Source organism: Myxocyprinus asiaticus, chromosome 49, assembly GCF_019703515.2.
Source record: "Myxocyprinus asiaticus isolate MX2 ecotype Aquarium Trade chromosome 49, UBuf_Myxa_2, whole genome shotgun sequence".
NCBI classification, from domain to species: domain Eukaryota; kingdom Metazoa; phylum Chordata; class Actinopteri; order Cypriniformes; family Catostomidae; genus Myxocyprinus; species Myxocyprinus asiaticus.
Window position 1 is genome coordinate 375001 of NC_059392.1, and position 15228 is coordinate 390228.

Consider the following 15228-nt stretch of genomic DNA (forward strand, 5'->3'; position numbering starts at 1 on the left):
TAGCGACCACGAGGAGGTTACCCCATGTGACTCTACCCTCCCTAGCAACCGGGCCAATTTGGTTGCTTAGGAGACCTGGCTGGAGTCACTCAGCACACCCTGGATTCAAACTCGTGACTCCAGGAGTGATAGTCAGCGTCAATACTCGCTGAGATACCCAGACCCCCGTCACATTGACAGTTTTGAATGTTTGCTTTAGTTGTGATGGCTGTCCCATTCAGCTGTTAGACGGCTAGTAGATAGCTTTCATATGTCAGCATTCCCAGAAATATATAAATAAACAAAGAAAGCATTACCTTGTAAATGTTGTGGCATGACTGAACGTGTGCTGTCCGCGTGTATAACTGCTCTGTAGTCCACTGACATCTTCAAATCAAAAATATAGTATTATATATAACTGGCCAGCAACCATAATTCATACATTGTGAATTGTGTTTATGCTTTTCTACATTATTACTTATGCTTACCACAAAATCCAGCAAAATGGTCTTTTGTTTTCTATTCTTGAACATAAGACATTCATATTATATAATTAGCTTTAAAATTAGTTTTTAAGAAAAGACTGACAATTCTTTAACCATCTTACCTCAACTTGAGAATGTTGGGCTGTTGAGTTAAAACAACAACAACAACAACAAACAATAATACTGATTAATTGCTTTATTCCAGCACTAGCAAAGATTGTTTTCATGACCTCCTGAGACTCAGCATATTTACAGTTTTGGCTTAAACATTTTTGAACATCATTGATTGGTGTGTAAGATGTGAGACCTGTCCTTCTGAGTCACTTTGACCATGAAACACATTGAGTTATGAACACTAAAGTATTAAGAAAAGTCCCAGCTTCTAATTATTATGTTTCTGTTCCACCTTTTCACACATTATTTGATGGAAGATTCGTTCAAACATACATAAAACTTGTGTTTTTGGCTTAATTGTGTTTCCACATAAGCGACTCATTGCGACATCCCACTGAAAATAAAACAAATCATTACAAAGTGACACAGAAAAGGCTGAATATCCACTTTAAGATACACCGATATTATTAATAACAGGGATGTGTAACATCTCACAAGTTCACAGAAAGCATAATGGCAATATTGAATTGCTGGGTGTCAGTATACAGTATCTGAAAGAATTCAAACGTTACATCTGTAAATTTGACACAACTCTTGGAAATGTCCCAAATTATAGGTTTTGTTTCAATATTTACTCATTTTCTTTAGCTGCCGCAGAAATGAAAAGCAATACGCACATATCCTCGATGCATCACAGCAGATCAGCTTCAGACAGCACAACTCTCAGTTGAAACTGAAATGGATATTCGTGACGTGTACAGTATGTTGTACGGTGGTCGTCAATACAACGTAAACACGACTTTAATCAGTGACTCGGAACGATGGTAAAACAACAACATTGTGACAGCGTGGTGACAACCTTCATCACACAATGTAAAACTGCCAACCTTTTGGCAACGTTGTCACAACGTCGGTAGAAGGTTGGCAACGTTGAGACAACGTTCTGTGTTTGCTGTGCTGTTCCTGATGATTACCATGGTAAACACACTTGACACAACACTTTGTGAGCAGATGTTGTACTGATGAAAGACAGAGATATAACAACATTTGTGAAGAAATAAGATATTATAATATGTACATTTATAATCACAACTAATTAGTCTTAAAAATCATTTTTAAATCAATTGAATCACTTTAGAACGATCAGTTAAATCCATATCTTTAGACTGTTTTTGATTAAATGAATTTTTAGACATCATGATGATTGAAACTTTTATTGTGATTAAACAACAATACATAAGTAACATACAACCAAAATGTGTGTGTGTGTGTTCACGTGCATTACGTACTGTATATCGATCAGGACATGAGTGTGTTTGTGTACTTATCATGTAAAATATAGTCCAGGGTGTGTGTGAGTGTGTATAGGTGAATTCCATTGTAAAGTGAGCATCACTATGACATACTTAAAAACTAAAAGAGGTACTTCTGATTTAAATCTAACAACTGTGACTTTATTTCTCACAATTGTGAGATATAAACTAAATTACGAGTTTATACGTTGTAGTTATTTCGAAATAAAGTCGCAGTTGTGAGATTCACTCTTAAAGTGAAATATCAAGTACTAATTTTGTGGAAGTGCCCATAATGAAGGGATTCAGTTGCTCACTTTAGTTTGGGGTTGCGTCCCCTTCACAAAGTGCCCTTAAAGGGCGCAAAACGCCATTTGGAATTCTGTGCATTTGTTTGTAAAGCTGATGTGAGATTTCAGCAGATTTAACGATCATTAAGCGTGATATAGCCTTGATTAGTGTCTTCATGATGTCAGCTGTACAAGAAAAAGTGCTTTAATTCAACAAACAGAGAGAGAGACAGACTAGTTCAGTAGGTCGTGAAGAGTAACGCGTGAGTATGTGCGTGTTCATCACCCTGCTTCAGGTGTGTGTATGTCTAAATGCACGTCAGCATGTGTGTGAACACGCTGTGAGTTTGTGTCTGTGTGTGTTTTGTCTGAGAGTGCTGGCGTCTCCAGTGCTCCCTCTGAAGGGTACAGCTGCAGCAGCGCCCCCTCCTGACCGCCCTCTTTACTGCACGACTGGCAGCTGCAGTGGAGGATGCGTTCCACTAACTTATCAACACGTGGAGCCTCATCACTGCCCACGCAGTCCAGAGTCACCTAAACACACACACACAGTAAGAAACAAAATTTTACATTTACACTGACAGAGATTTGCTGGACACAGCAAGCAGAAGTCATTCATTTTCAATGAGTTAGCAATTCGAAAGAATGAATACATCACATCCAGTCAGGTGATCCCAAGTCTAGCAGCACAAGCTGAAATATTTAAATGCATCTGAAGCTCAAATCGGATCTGAAAATTCCGCATCCACAGATGGTCGGAACATCACGCAGCCCCCGTATGACTCTATTAAAAACAACTGACTTCCGGTCTATCGCCTTTCGTTAGTTGGATGCCACCAAAAGGTGACTTAAGTCCAAATTAAGTAAACGTTTTCACTATTTCAGCACTAGTGTGATGATTTAGATGCATTATTACAGCAGTTTCACTATTTCAGCACTAGTGTGATGATTTAGACGCATTATTATGGCAGTTTCACTATTTCAGCACTAGTGTGATAATTTAGACGCATTATTGCTGCAGTTTTCACTATTGCAGCACAAGTGTGATGATTTAGACGCATTATTACTGCAGTTTTCACTTTTGCAGCACAAGTGTGATGATTTAGACGCATTATTACTGCAGTTTTCACTTTTGCAGCACAAGTGTGATGATTTAGACGCATTATTACTGCAGTTTTCACTTTTGCAGCACAAGTGTGATGATTTAGACGCATTATTACTGCAGTTTTCACTTTTGCAGCACAAGTGTGATGATTTAGACGCATTATTACTGCAGTTTTCACTTTTGCAGCACAAGTGTGATGATTTAGACGCATTATTACTGCAGTTTTCACTTTTGCAGCACACATTATTACTGCAGTTTTCACTATTGCAGCACAAGTGTGATGGTGTAGACGCATTATTACTGCAGTTTTTACTATTGCAGCACAAGTGTGATGGTGTAGACACATTATTACTGCAGTTTTCACTGTTGCACCACAAGTGTGATGGTGTAGACACATTATTACTGCAGTTTTCACTGTTGCACCACAAGTGTGATGGTGTAGACACATTATTACTGCAGTTTTCACTATTGCACCACAACTGTGATGATTTAGACACATTATTACTGCAGTTTTTACTATTGCAGCACAACTGTGATGGTGTAGACACATTATTACTGCAGTTTTTACTATTGCAGCACAAGTGTGATGGTGTAGACACATTATTACTGCAGTTTTCACTATTGCACAACAAGTGCAATAATTTAGAAGCATACTGCAGTTTTCACTGTTGCACCACAAGTGTGATGGTGTAGACACATTATTACTGCAGTTTTTACTATTGCACCACAAGTGTGATGATTTAGACACATTATTACTGCAGTTTTCAGTATTGCACCACAAGTGTGATGGTGTAGACACATTATTACTACAGTTTTTACTATTGCAGCACATGTGTGATGATTTAGACACATTATTACTGCAGTTTTCCCTACTGCAGCACAAGTGCGATAATTTAGAAGCATACTGCAGTTTTCACTATTGCACCACAAGTGTGATGGTGTAGACACATTATTACTGCAGTTTTTACTATTGCAGCACATGTGTGATGATTTAGACACATTATTACTGCAGTTTTCCCTACTGCAGCACAAGTGCGATAATTTAGAAGCATACTGCAGTTTTTACTATTGCACCACAAGTGTGATGGTGTAGACACATTATTACTGCAGTTTTCACTATTGCACCACAAGTGTGATGGTGTAGACACATTATTACTGCAGTTTTTACTATTGCACCACAAGTGTGATGGTGTAGACACATTATTACTGCAGTTTTTACTATTGCAGCACAAGTGTGATGGTGTAGACGCATTATTACTGCAGTTTTTACTATTGCAGCACAAGTGTGATGGTGTAGACGCATTATTACTGCAGTTTTCACTGTTGCACCACAAGTGTGATGGTGTAGACGCATTATTACTGCAGTTTTCACTGTTGCACCACAAGTGTGATGATTTAGACACATTATTACTGCAGTTTTTACTATTGCAGCACAAGTGTGATGGTGTAGACGCATTATTACTGCAGTTTTTACTGTTGCAGCACAAGTGTGATGGTGTAGACGCATTATTACTGCAGTTTTCACTGTTGCAGCACAAGTGTGATGGTGTAGACACATTATTACTGCAGTTTTCACTGTTGCACCACAAGTGTGATGGTGTAGACACATTATTACTGCAGTTTTTACTATTGCAGCACAAGTGTGATGATTTAGACACATTGTTACTGCAGTTTTTACTATTGCAGCACAAGTGTGATGGTGTAGACACATTATTACTGCAGTTTTTACTATTGCAGCACAAGTGTGATGGTGTAGACACATTATTACTGCAGTTTTTACTATTGCAGCACAAGTGTGATGGTGTAGACACATTATTACTGCAGTTTTTACTATTGCAGCACAAGTGTGATGGTGTAGACACATTATTACTGCAGTTTTTACTATTGCAGCACAAGTGTGATGGTGTAGACACATTATTACTGCAGTTTGCACTATTGCACAACAAGTGCAATAATTTAGAAGCATACTGCAGTTTTCACTGTTGCACCACAAGTGTGATGGTGTAGACACATTATTACTGCAGTTTTTACTATTGCACCACAAGTGTGATGATTTAGACACATTATTACTGCAGTTTTCAGTATTGCACCACAAGTGTGATGGTGTAGACACATTATTACTACAGTTTTTACTATTGCAGCACATGTGTGATGATTTAGACACATTATTACTGCAGTTTTCCCTACTGCAGCACAAGTGCGATAATTTAGAAGCATACTGCAGTTTTCACTATTGCACCACAAGTGTGATGGTGTAGACACATTATTACTGCAGTTTTTACTATTGCACCACAAGTGTGATGGTGTAGACACATTATTACTGCAGTTTTCACTATTGCACCTCAAGTGTGATGGTGTAGACACATTATTACTGCAGTTTTTACTATTGCACCACAAGTGTGATGGTGTAGACACATTATTACTGCAGTTTTTACTATTGCAGCACAAGTGTGATGGTGTAGACGCATTATTACTGCAGTTTTTACTATTGCAGCACAAGTGTGATGGTGTAGACGCATTATTACTGCAGTTTTCACTGTTGCACCACAAGTGTGATGGTGTAGACGCATTATTACTGCAGTTTTCACTGTTGCACCACAAGTGTGATGATTTAGACACATTATTACTGCAGTTTTTACTATTGCAGCACAAGTGTGATGGTGTAGACACATTATTACTGCAGTTTTTACTATTGCAGCACAAGTGTGATGGTGTAGACGCATTATTACTGCAGTTTTTACTATTGCAGCACAAGTGTGATGGTGTAGATGCATTATTACTGCAGTTTTTACTATTGCAGCACAAGTGTGATGGTGTAGACGCATTATTACTGCAGTTTTCACTGTTGCACCACAAGTGTGATGGTGTAGACGCATTATTACTGCAGTTTTTACTATTGCAGCACAAGTGTGATGGTGTAGATGCATTATTACTGCAGTTTTCACTGTTGCACCACAAGTGTGATGGTGTAGACACATTATTACTGCAGTTTTTACTATTGCACCACAAATGTGATGATTTAGACACATTATTACTGCAGTTTTTACTATTGCAGCACAAGTGTGATGGTGTAGACACATTATTACTGCAGTTTTTACTATTGCAGCACAAGTGTGATGGTGTAGACACATTATTACTGCAGTTTTTACTATTGCAGCACAAGTGTGATGGTGTAGACACATTATTACTGCAGTTTTTACTATTGCAGCACAAGTGTGATGGTGCAGACACATTATTACTGCAGTTTTTACTATTGCAGCACAAGTGTGATGGTGTAGACACATTATTACTGCAGTTTTCACTATTGCACAACAAGTGCAATAATTTAGAAGCATACTGCAGTTTTCACTGTTGCACCACAAGTGTGATGGTGTAGACACATTATTACTGCAGTTTTTACTATTGCACCACAAGTGTGATGATTTAGACACATTATTACTGCAGTTTTCAGTATTGCACCACAAGTGTGATGGTGTAGACACATTATTACTACAGTTTTTACTATTGCAGCACATGTGTGATGATTTAGACACATTATTACTGCAGTTTTCCCTACTGCAGCACAAGTGCGATAATTTAGAAGCATACTGCAGTTTTCACTATTGCACCACAAGTGTGATGGTGTAGACACATTATTACTGCAGTTTTTACTATTGCACCACAAGTGTGATGGTGTAGACACATTATTACTGCAGTTTTTACTATTGCACCACAAGTGTGATGGTGTAGACACATTATTACTGCAGTTTTCACTATTGCACCACAAGTGTGATGGTGTAGACACATTATTACTGCAGTTTTTACTATTGCACCACAAGTGTGATGGTGTAGACACATTATTACTACAGTTTTTACTATTGCAGCACATGTGTGATGATTTAGACGCATTATTACTGCAGTTTTCCCTACTGCAGCACAAGTGCGATAATTTAGAAGCATACTGCAGTTTTCACTATTGCACCACAAGTGTGATGGTGTAGACACATTATTACTGCAGTTTTTACTATTGCACCACAAGTGTGATGGTGTAGACACATTATTACTGCAGTTTTTACTATTGCACCACAAGTGTGATGGTGTAGACACATTATTACTGCAGTTTTCACTATTGCACCACAAGTGTGATGGTGTAGACACATTATTACTGCAGTTTTTACTATTGCACCACAAGTGTGATGGTGTAGACACATTATTACTGCAGTTTTTACTATTGCAGCACAAGTGTGATGGTGTAGACGCATTATTACTGCAGTTTTCACTGTTGCACCACAAGTGTGATGGTGTAGACACATTATTACTGCAGTTTTCACTGTTGCACCACAAGTGTGATGGTGTAGACACATTATTACTGCAGTTTTTACTATTGCACCACAAGTGTGATGATTTAGACACATTATTACTGCAGTTTTCACTGTTGCACCACAAGTGTGATGGTGTAGACACATTATTACTGCAGTTTTTACTATTGCACCACAAGTGTGATGGTGTAGACACATTATTACTGCAGTTTTCACTGTTGCACCACAAGTGTGATGGTGTAGACACATTATTACTGCAGTTTTTACTATTGCACCACAAGTGTGATGATTTAGACACATTATTACTGCAGTTTTTACTATTGCAGCACAAGTGTGATGGTGTAGACACATTATTACTGCAGTTTTCACTATTGCACCACAAGTGTGATGGTGTAGACACATTATTACTGCAGTTTTCACTATTGCACCACAAGTGTGATGGTGTAGACACATTATTACTGCAGTTTTTACTATTGCAGCACAAGTGTGATGGTGTAGACACATTATTACTGCAGTTTTTACTATTGCACCACAAGTGTGATGGTGTAGACACATTATTACTGCAGTTTTCACTATTGCACCACAAGTGTGATGGTGTAGACACATTATTACTGCAGTTTTTACTATTGCACCACAAGTGTGATGGTGTAGACACATTATTACTGCAGTTTTTACTATTGCAGCACAAGTGTGATGGTGTAGACGCATTATTACTGCAGTTTTCACTGTTGCACCACAAGTGTGATGGTGTAGACACATTATTACTGCAGTTTTCACTGTTGCACCACAAGTGTGATGGTGTAGACACATTATTACTGCAGTTTTTACTATTGCACCACAAGTGTGATGATTTAGACACATTATTACTGCAGTTTTTACTATTGCAGCACAAGTGTGATGGTGTAGACACATTATTACTGCAGTTTTTACTATTGCAGCACAAGTGTGATGGTGTAGACACATTATTACTGCAGTTTTTACTATTGCAGCACAAGTGTGATGGTGTAGACACATTATTACTGCAGTTTTCACTATTGCAGCACAAGTGTGATGATTTAGACACATTATTACTGCAGTTTTTACTATTGCAGCACAAGTGTGATGGTGTAGACACATTATTACTGCAGTTTTCACTATTGCAGCACATGTGTGATGATTTAGACGCATTATTACTGCAGTTTTCCCTACTGCAGCACAAGTGCGATAATTTAGAAGCATACTGCAGTTTTCACTATTGCACCACAAGTGTGATGGTGTAGACACATTATTACTGCAGTTTCTACTATTGCACCACAAGTGTGATGGTGTAGACACATTATTACTGCAGTTTTTACTATTGCACCACAAGTGTGATGGTGTAGACACATTATTACTGCAGTTTTCACTATTGCACCACAAGTGTGATGGTGTAGACACATTATTACTGCAGTTTTTACTATTGCACCACAAGTGTGATGGTGTAGACACATTATTACTGCAGTTTTCACTATTGCACCACAAGTGTGATGGTGTAGACACATTATTACTACAGTTTTTACTATTGCAGCACAAGTGTGATGGTGTAGACACATTATTACTGCAGTTTTCACCATTGCAGCACAAGTGTGATCATTTAGAAGCATTATTACTGCAGTTTTCCCTACTGCAGCACAAGTGCGATAATTTAGAAGCATACTGCAGTTTTCACTATTGCACCACAAGTGTGATGGTGTAGACACATTATTACTACAGTTTTCACTATTGCAGCACTAGTGTGGTGATTTAGATGCATTATTACTGCAGTTTTCACTATTGCACCACAAGTGTGATGATTTAGATGCAGTTGTCACTATTACACTACAAGTGTGATAATTTAGACGCATTATTACTGCAGTTTTCACTTTTGCAGCACTAGTGTTATGATTTAGACACATTATTACTGCAATTTTCACTATTGCAGCACAAGTGTGATGATTTAGACACATTATTACTGCAGTTTTCACTATTGCACAACAAGTGCAATAATTTAGAAGCATACTGCAGTTTTCACTATTGCACCACAAGTGTGATGGTGTAGACACATTATTACTTCAGTTTTTACTATTGCAGCACATGTGTGATGATTTAGACGCATTATTACGGCAGTTTCACTATTGCAGTACATATGTGATAATTTAGATGCATTATTACTGCAGTTTTCAGTATTTGCAGTACAAGTGTGATAATTTAGACACATTATTACTGCAGTTTTCACTATTGCAGTACAAGTGTGCAGTAAACTATTGTCCTTGTAAATTGACAGTTTACAGTCACAGCTCGATGTGAAAAAATCTGAAAAAAAGGTTTTTGATGATTGTCTGTGAGTGATTCCAACATTCAACTTCAGATTTTATTTCACAAGTTTTCGCATCGAGCTGTGAGTGTAAATTTCAATTTACGAGTACAAATATTTACTGTACAAGTTCTCAAATTCAAATCTGTAAGCAACAGATTTACCTTCATAGTATAACTGCATTTTTTCTATTGCTTGGGATTGTTTTTCATGAAGTCGCGTGTTGTGTTTTTTTTTCTTTCCATAATACAAATGTGCTTTTATGGCTTGTTTATCTAGACCAGGTCACTTGTTTCTCTTGCGTTATCTGGCAACACTGCAACAAAGTTGTCCATAGTTGAATGCAAATGCACAGCAATAAAATGTGGCAACTACCAATAGCTGTATGGACAGTGGAGGTCAGATGACGCTCACTAGCAACCAAAAATTCAGCGACCTGCAATGATTTAATTAACTGCAGCAAATAAATATGTACAGCAGTGAAAAATTACTGCGGGTCAGCGATTTGTACTGTTGGTTGCAATTACGCATTCCTACTAGACTACTGCATCGTGCTGTATCAGAAAACATGCATGCTACTGTCTGCACTACCATTCTTAGTTGCTGCATCACGTCGCTGTGGATTTGCATAAAATTGAACTCTGGTAACTTTGTTGCATCACTCATGTCGCCTCGAATCGCCAGCCCTCATTGACTCAATGACTTCTGGTTTCTTTGTTGCAGGAAATCACTGTAAGTGTGAGTGGCCCTTAAAGCAGCCATGACAAGTGTCACACGTCAAGAAATTGTGTTGGTTGCTTGTTTCTACTTTTGTTGTGTTGCACTGATAAGCCCTGCCCATAATGGAATCTCATTGGTCGAAATCCCGCTCCACATATTGTGTATAAAACAACAGATATCTTCTTATTGGCTGTGATTTTGCTGCTTTACACTGTGTGATGAGGAAGAGGGCATGGCCGGGCAGTGAGGACGCACGCCTGGTGCTGAATCGTCCTAATCAGCCAGGAGGGGGATAAGGACGAGCCGGAGACGCCAGTTGGAGAGAGTGAGAGAGAGAGAGACGAACGTGTCTGTGTGTGTCTATGTTTCATTGTACTGTTTAAATTTGAGTTGGAAATGAAAGTTCTATTGATTGTTCACTCCGGTTCCCGCTTCCTTCTTGGTAGGGAAGGCAGAGTCTGTCACAGTGGTGCCGAAACCCGGGATAGGATTAAGACGCGCCATCAGAAAAGCCCTCACCGCTGGGGGAGGGTCGCGACACAGAGGAGGTATGATACGGTGGTATTGGAGCGGTTTGCCCGAAGGCAGAGGAGCCCGCTGCCATCCGTCAAGAGACGAAGGAGCTACTGCCGTCTGCCAGGGGGCGGGGGAGCTCACTGCCCTCCGCCAGGAAGTGGAGGAGCCGCTGGTGGTCGCTAGAGGGTGGAGGAGCTGCTACCATCCACCAGGGGTGGGGGAGCCGCTGAAGTCTGCCGGGAGGCGGAGGAGCTCGCTACCGTTCGCCAGGAGGCAAGGTCCAGTGCCATCGCCCGGTGTGGTTGGGGACCGGAGTGTTTCATTTTTCTCTCTCTCTCTCCTCTCTGTCTCTCTCTCTGTCTCTCCCCCTTGCTCTTTCCTTCTCCCCTCTCCCTCCCCACATCTCTCCCAAGGTCCAAAGTGGCGGGGAAGACCTGCCGGCAGAAGGACAGCCGGAAGGGCAACACCTCCCCTCCAGGAAGGGAGGGGAGTATGTCAAGCCAGAGGTTTCCCCGGCCTGAATCGGGTGGTGGAGGTGTGTGACGAGGAGGAGGCGCTGAATCATCCTAATCAGCCGGGAGGGGGATAAGGACGAGTCGGAGATGCCAGTTGGAGAGAGAGAGTGAGACGCACGTGTCTGTGTGTGCGTGTCTATGTTTCGTTGTACTGTTTAAATCTGAGTTGGTAATTAAAGTTCTGTTGATTGTTAACTCCGGTTCCCGCTTCCCTCTTGGCAGGGAAGGCAAAGTCTGCCACACACCGCATTTTTCTTTCAGTGAGGGCAGAAAAATGACTTGACAGTGGAAACATGTCTTGTTGCGTCTGGTTTGGACATGTTGTTCTGTTGGTATATTTTCATACAATAAGTGAGTGTTGGTACTGCGGGTCAGATCAGGTTACTGTCGCATTACTGTGGGTCTTTGTCAACACAAGCCCCAATCTGCTTTATTTACCAAACGTGAACTGCTCTCTATTAAAACCAGATTGTATGAAGGAACATAATAAGTAGCAGAAAGCAAGCCATCATTGTGAGTCTGCAGTGAACGTTAAGAGCAATTTAACAAACAGAAAACCATTTATGTGGGTAAATATAGCACAACTGTTTCATGTCAAACTGACCTGCAACATACTTTGTGCATCACAACGTTGAGTTAACATAAATACAACAAGTCTCATATCTTGACAGGTGAGAAAACAGGCAAACAAAACACAATTATTTTCATATGATAATAACACACACACACACACACACACACATTCCGTCTTCTGGCAGCCAAATGAAAATAAACTCTGACACTAGAGGGCGGTTTAGCTGCCAGAACTAAAGCTCACTGTAAATACACAAAAACTACACACACTCACACATACGCATGACAGTTAAAACACTCTGTGTTCTCTGCATAAGACTGATGAGTGTGTTTGTTGTCTTTCAACACGCCTAATAAAGAGTCACTCAACCGTCACCGCAGCTCCATCGATCATTGTGTTGGATGTTTAGCAGGTATTGTGGTTTGCTCTTGGCTTTCATTTGTAACAGATCACCACACGACACGACATGTGGCATGCGGCAAGACATATTTCTTACTCAGTTAAAATAGTAGCTGTTTGTGACGTTCTAAAATGAGATATTTCAAAGTAATGACACACTGTATTACAGTAAGTAATGATAAGGCCTTACAAAAAAGGCAGCAGTAAAAGTGTAGTAATTTGGATGCATTATTTCTGTCGTTTTCACTATTGCAGTACAGCTGTTGTAATTTGGATGCATTATTTTAGCAGTACAACGTTGGCAATTTGGGTCTGTTTCTCCTGCAGTTTTCAGTATTGCAGTAAAAGTGTGGTAATTTGGATGCAGTAGGAGTTCAGTTTGCAATAATGCATTCAACTTACCACACTTGTACAAGAGTTAAAAACTGCAGTTATATATTCTTTGAAAGATTTTTTAGTAATATAAGAGCAGCTCAGAAGAGCGTGATCTTTTACAGTGAATATTTGAATGCTACGCTCATTACAGTGTACTTGTGTTTAACAGTGACATACTCACCACTTCCCACTGCGTCTGCGCAGGCATGCAGGAGTCACAGTGGATCAGAGACTCGGTGGACTGTGGGAATGTGTTCGGCACACTGTAGCTGAAACACTGACCCAGACAAGCCCTGAAAACACGCAACACAAACACAGTTAGAACCAATAACAAAACTCTATTACATGAACTGGAACTGTTGCAGTGCTCACATTATTTCATAGTTTAATCTTTGTTAAAACAGAGAAACATTCATGAATTCTCTAAAGCAAACATTAAAGTGTTGGCGTGACCTATTCTGGATGGATCGCGGTGTGCAGCCCGTGTGGCCGACGATCTGCGTGATGTTTTTGGCTTCACACCAGGCGCTTTTATCCGGGAAGAGCGCGAGACGGTTGATATGAGCGTGAGGAGCTGCGCGACACAACGCCAGCAGTAAACACACGAGCAGAATGCGCTGCCACATCACGATACCTGAAAACACAAGAGTTTCCTGCTCATATTAATCAGCATTTGCTCATTGTCAAAGTTTGGACATACGTGACTGAACTGATGTTTCTCATGATCTTACAAACCTTTTTATATCTAAATGCTTGAAATTAGTTTTGTAGACAAATAAAAAGTGTGCATGTGAACCACTTACTGTTTTAACAGAATCTACACAAACAACAACTGAAAATTCAAAAGAGCTTTTCACTTGATTCACTACATAATTCTCATACATGCAGTTGTTTTACTGCAGTTTTGAGGACTTTATTAATGTTCTAAAATGTGGAAAATAGTAGGTGTGTCGCAACTCTTGACTGCGAGTGTAAATCTCTTTAATCAGAAGAACATGCGTTCTCTGCCTCTCTTGGTTTTATGAGTTTTTTTCTCAAAACCGTTTGAATGTTCTCGCCAGCGTGTCTGTTGAATGTTCTGGACTCTCCGGCCGGTTTCGCTCCAATGGAGAGTAATCAACTCTTCACATGGCCAGAAACTGGCGCACAATCACGGAACGAGACAGAACAATGTAGTTCACTCGGTCCAGAACTCCAGAGACAGACAGACAGGCAGAGAGACAGACAGGCTCTGGTACCACCTGACTCTAATAAAGCATGCCTCCTGTGTTTTATGCTGCAGATAAAACAGTCCACACAAACCAAATGTCCCGTTTTCATAAATAACATTCCCGACTGATCCAATATATTCCAGAGAAACTGAAGAGAGAGATGGAAATATGAGGGTCTTTTAAAGTGCATCAAACATCTTTAAAACATCACTGAGAGTTCAACTGAATTACTTCAGACCCTCGTTTGAAACTTCAAGAACAGTTGAACTGAAAGTGAAAACAAAAGCTGATTTACAAACTAATTACTGACTAATTAAACCAACAGAACACAAACACATTCCTCACACTTGAGAGAGATTTGAGGGAAACTCACTTGTTTCTCGAGCGTTTCTGTGTCGGATCTGTCGTGATGGATCTCGGATGATGATTAACAGAGGATTTGCCCCGTTACGACCTGCTGAATTTAAACAATTACATCACACAAACACACACACACTCACACTGTCAGGAGAAACACAATCTGTCTTTCCATCCGGATCTCAAACACACAGTCAGACGAGTGAAGCCCAGCGCTCTCAGTGTGTGTGTGTGTGTGTGTGTGTGTGTGTGTGTGTGTGAGGGGGCGGGTCAAACATGAAGTTTGTGTGTGAGGGGGCGGGTCAGACATGAAGTGTGTGTGTGTGTGTGAGGGGGCGGGTCAGATATGAAGTATGTGTGTGTGTGTAAGGGGGCGGGTTAGACATGAAGTGTGTGTGTGTGAGGGGGCGGGTCAGACATGAAGTGTGTGTGTGTGTGTGAGGGGGCGGGTCAGACATGAAGTATGTGTGTGAGGGGGCGGGTCAGACATGAAGTGTGTGTGTGTGTGTGAGGGGGCGGGTCAGACATGAATTATGTGTGTGAGGGGGCGGGTCAGACATGAAGTGTGTGTGTGTGAGGGGGCGGGTCAGATATGAAGTATGTGTGTGTGTGTAAGGGGGCGGGTTAGACATGAAGTGTGTGTGTGTGTGAGGGGGCGGGTCAGACATGAAGTGTGTGTGTGTGTGT

The 15228-nt window shown here is 40.4% G+C and overlaps 1 protein-coding gene across 1 annotated transcript; it reads right to left on the reverse strand.

Moving 5' to 3' along the window:
• Positions 1-1776: 1776 nt before the first annotated feature.
• Positions 1777-14783, reverse strand: LOC127437947 (neuroblastoma suppressor of tumorigenicity 1-like). The gene is made up of 4 exons (XM_051693121.1): positions 14558-14783; positions 13427-13607; positions 13155-13266; positions 1777-2694 (listed from the first exon to the last, which is right to left on the reverse strand). Exons 2-4 carry the CDS (start codon positions 13597-13599, stop codon positions 2443-2445), a joined length of 537 nt encoding a protein of 178 aa, XP_051549081.1. The 5' UTR covers positions 13600-13607; positions 14558-14783; the 3' UTR covers positions 1777-2442.
• Between the last annotated feature and the right edge of the window lie 445 nt (positions 14784-15228).

Excerpts from the sequence above, each read along its gene's own strand:
- LOC127437947 (XM_051693121.1), bottom strand. The coding sequence starts at position 13,599 with ATGTGGCAGCGCATTCTGCTCGTGTGTTTACTGCTGGCGTTGTGTCGC. Across the intron at positions 13,267-13,426 it reads CCGCGATCCATCCAGAATAG|GGCTTGTCTGGGTCAGTGTT; the intron begins GTCACGCCAACA and ends GCGTGTTTTCAG. Across the intron at positions 2,695-13,154 it reads CGCAGACGCAGTGGGAAGTG|GTGACTCTGGACTGCGTGGG; the intron begins GTGAGTATGTCA and ends GTGTGTGTTTAG.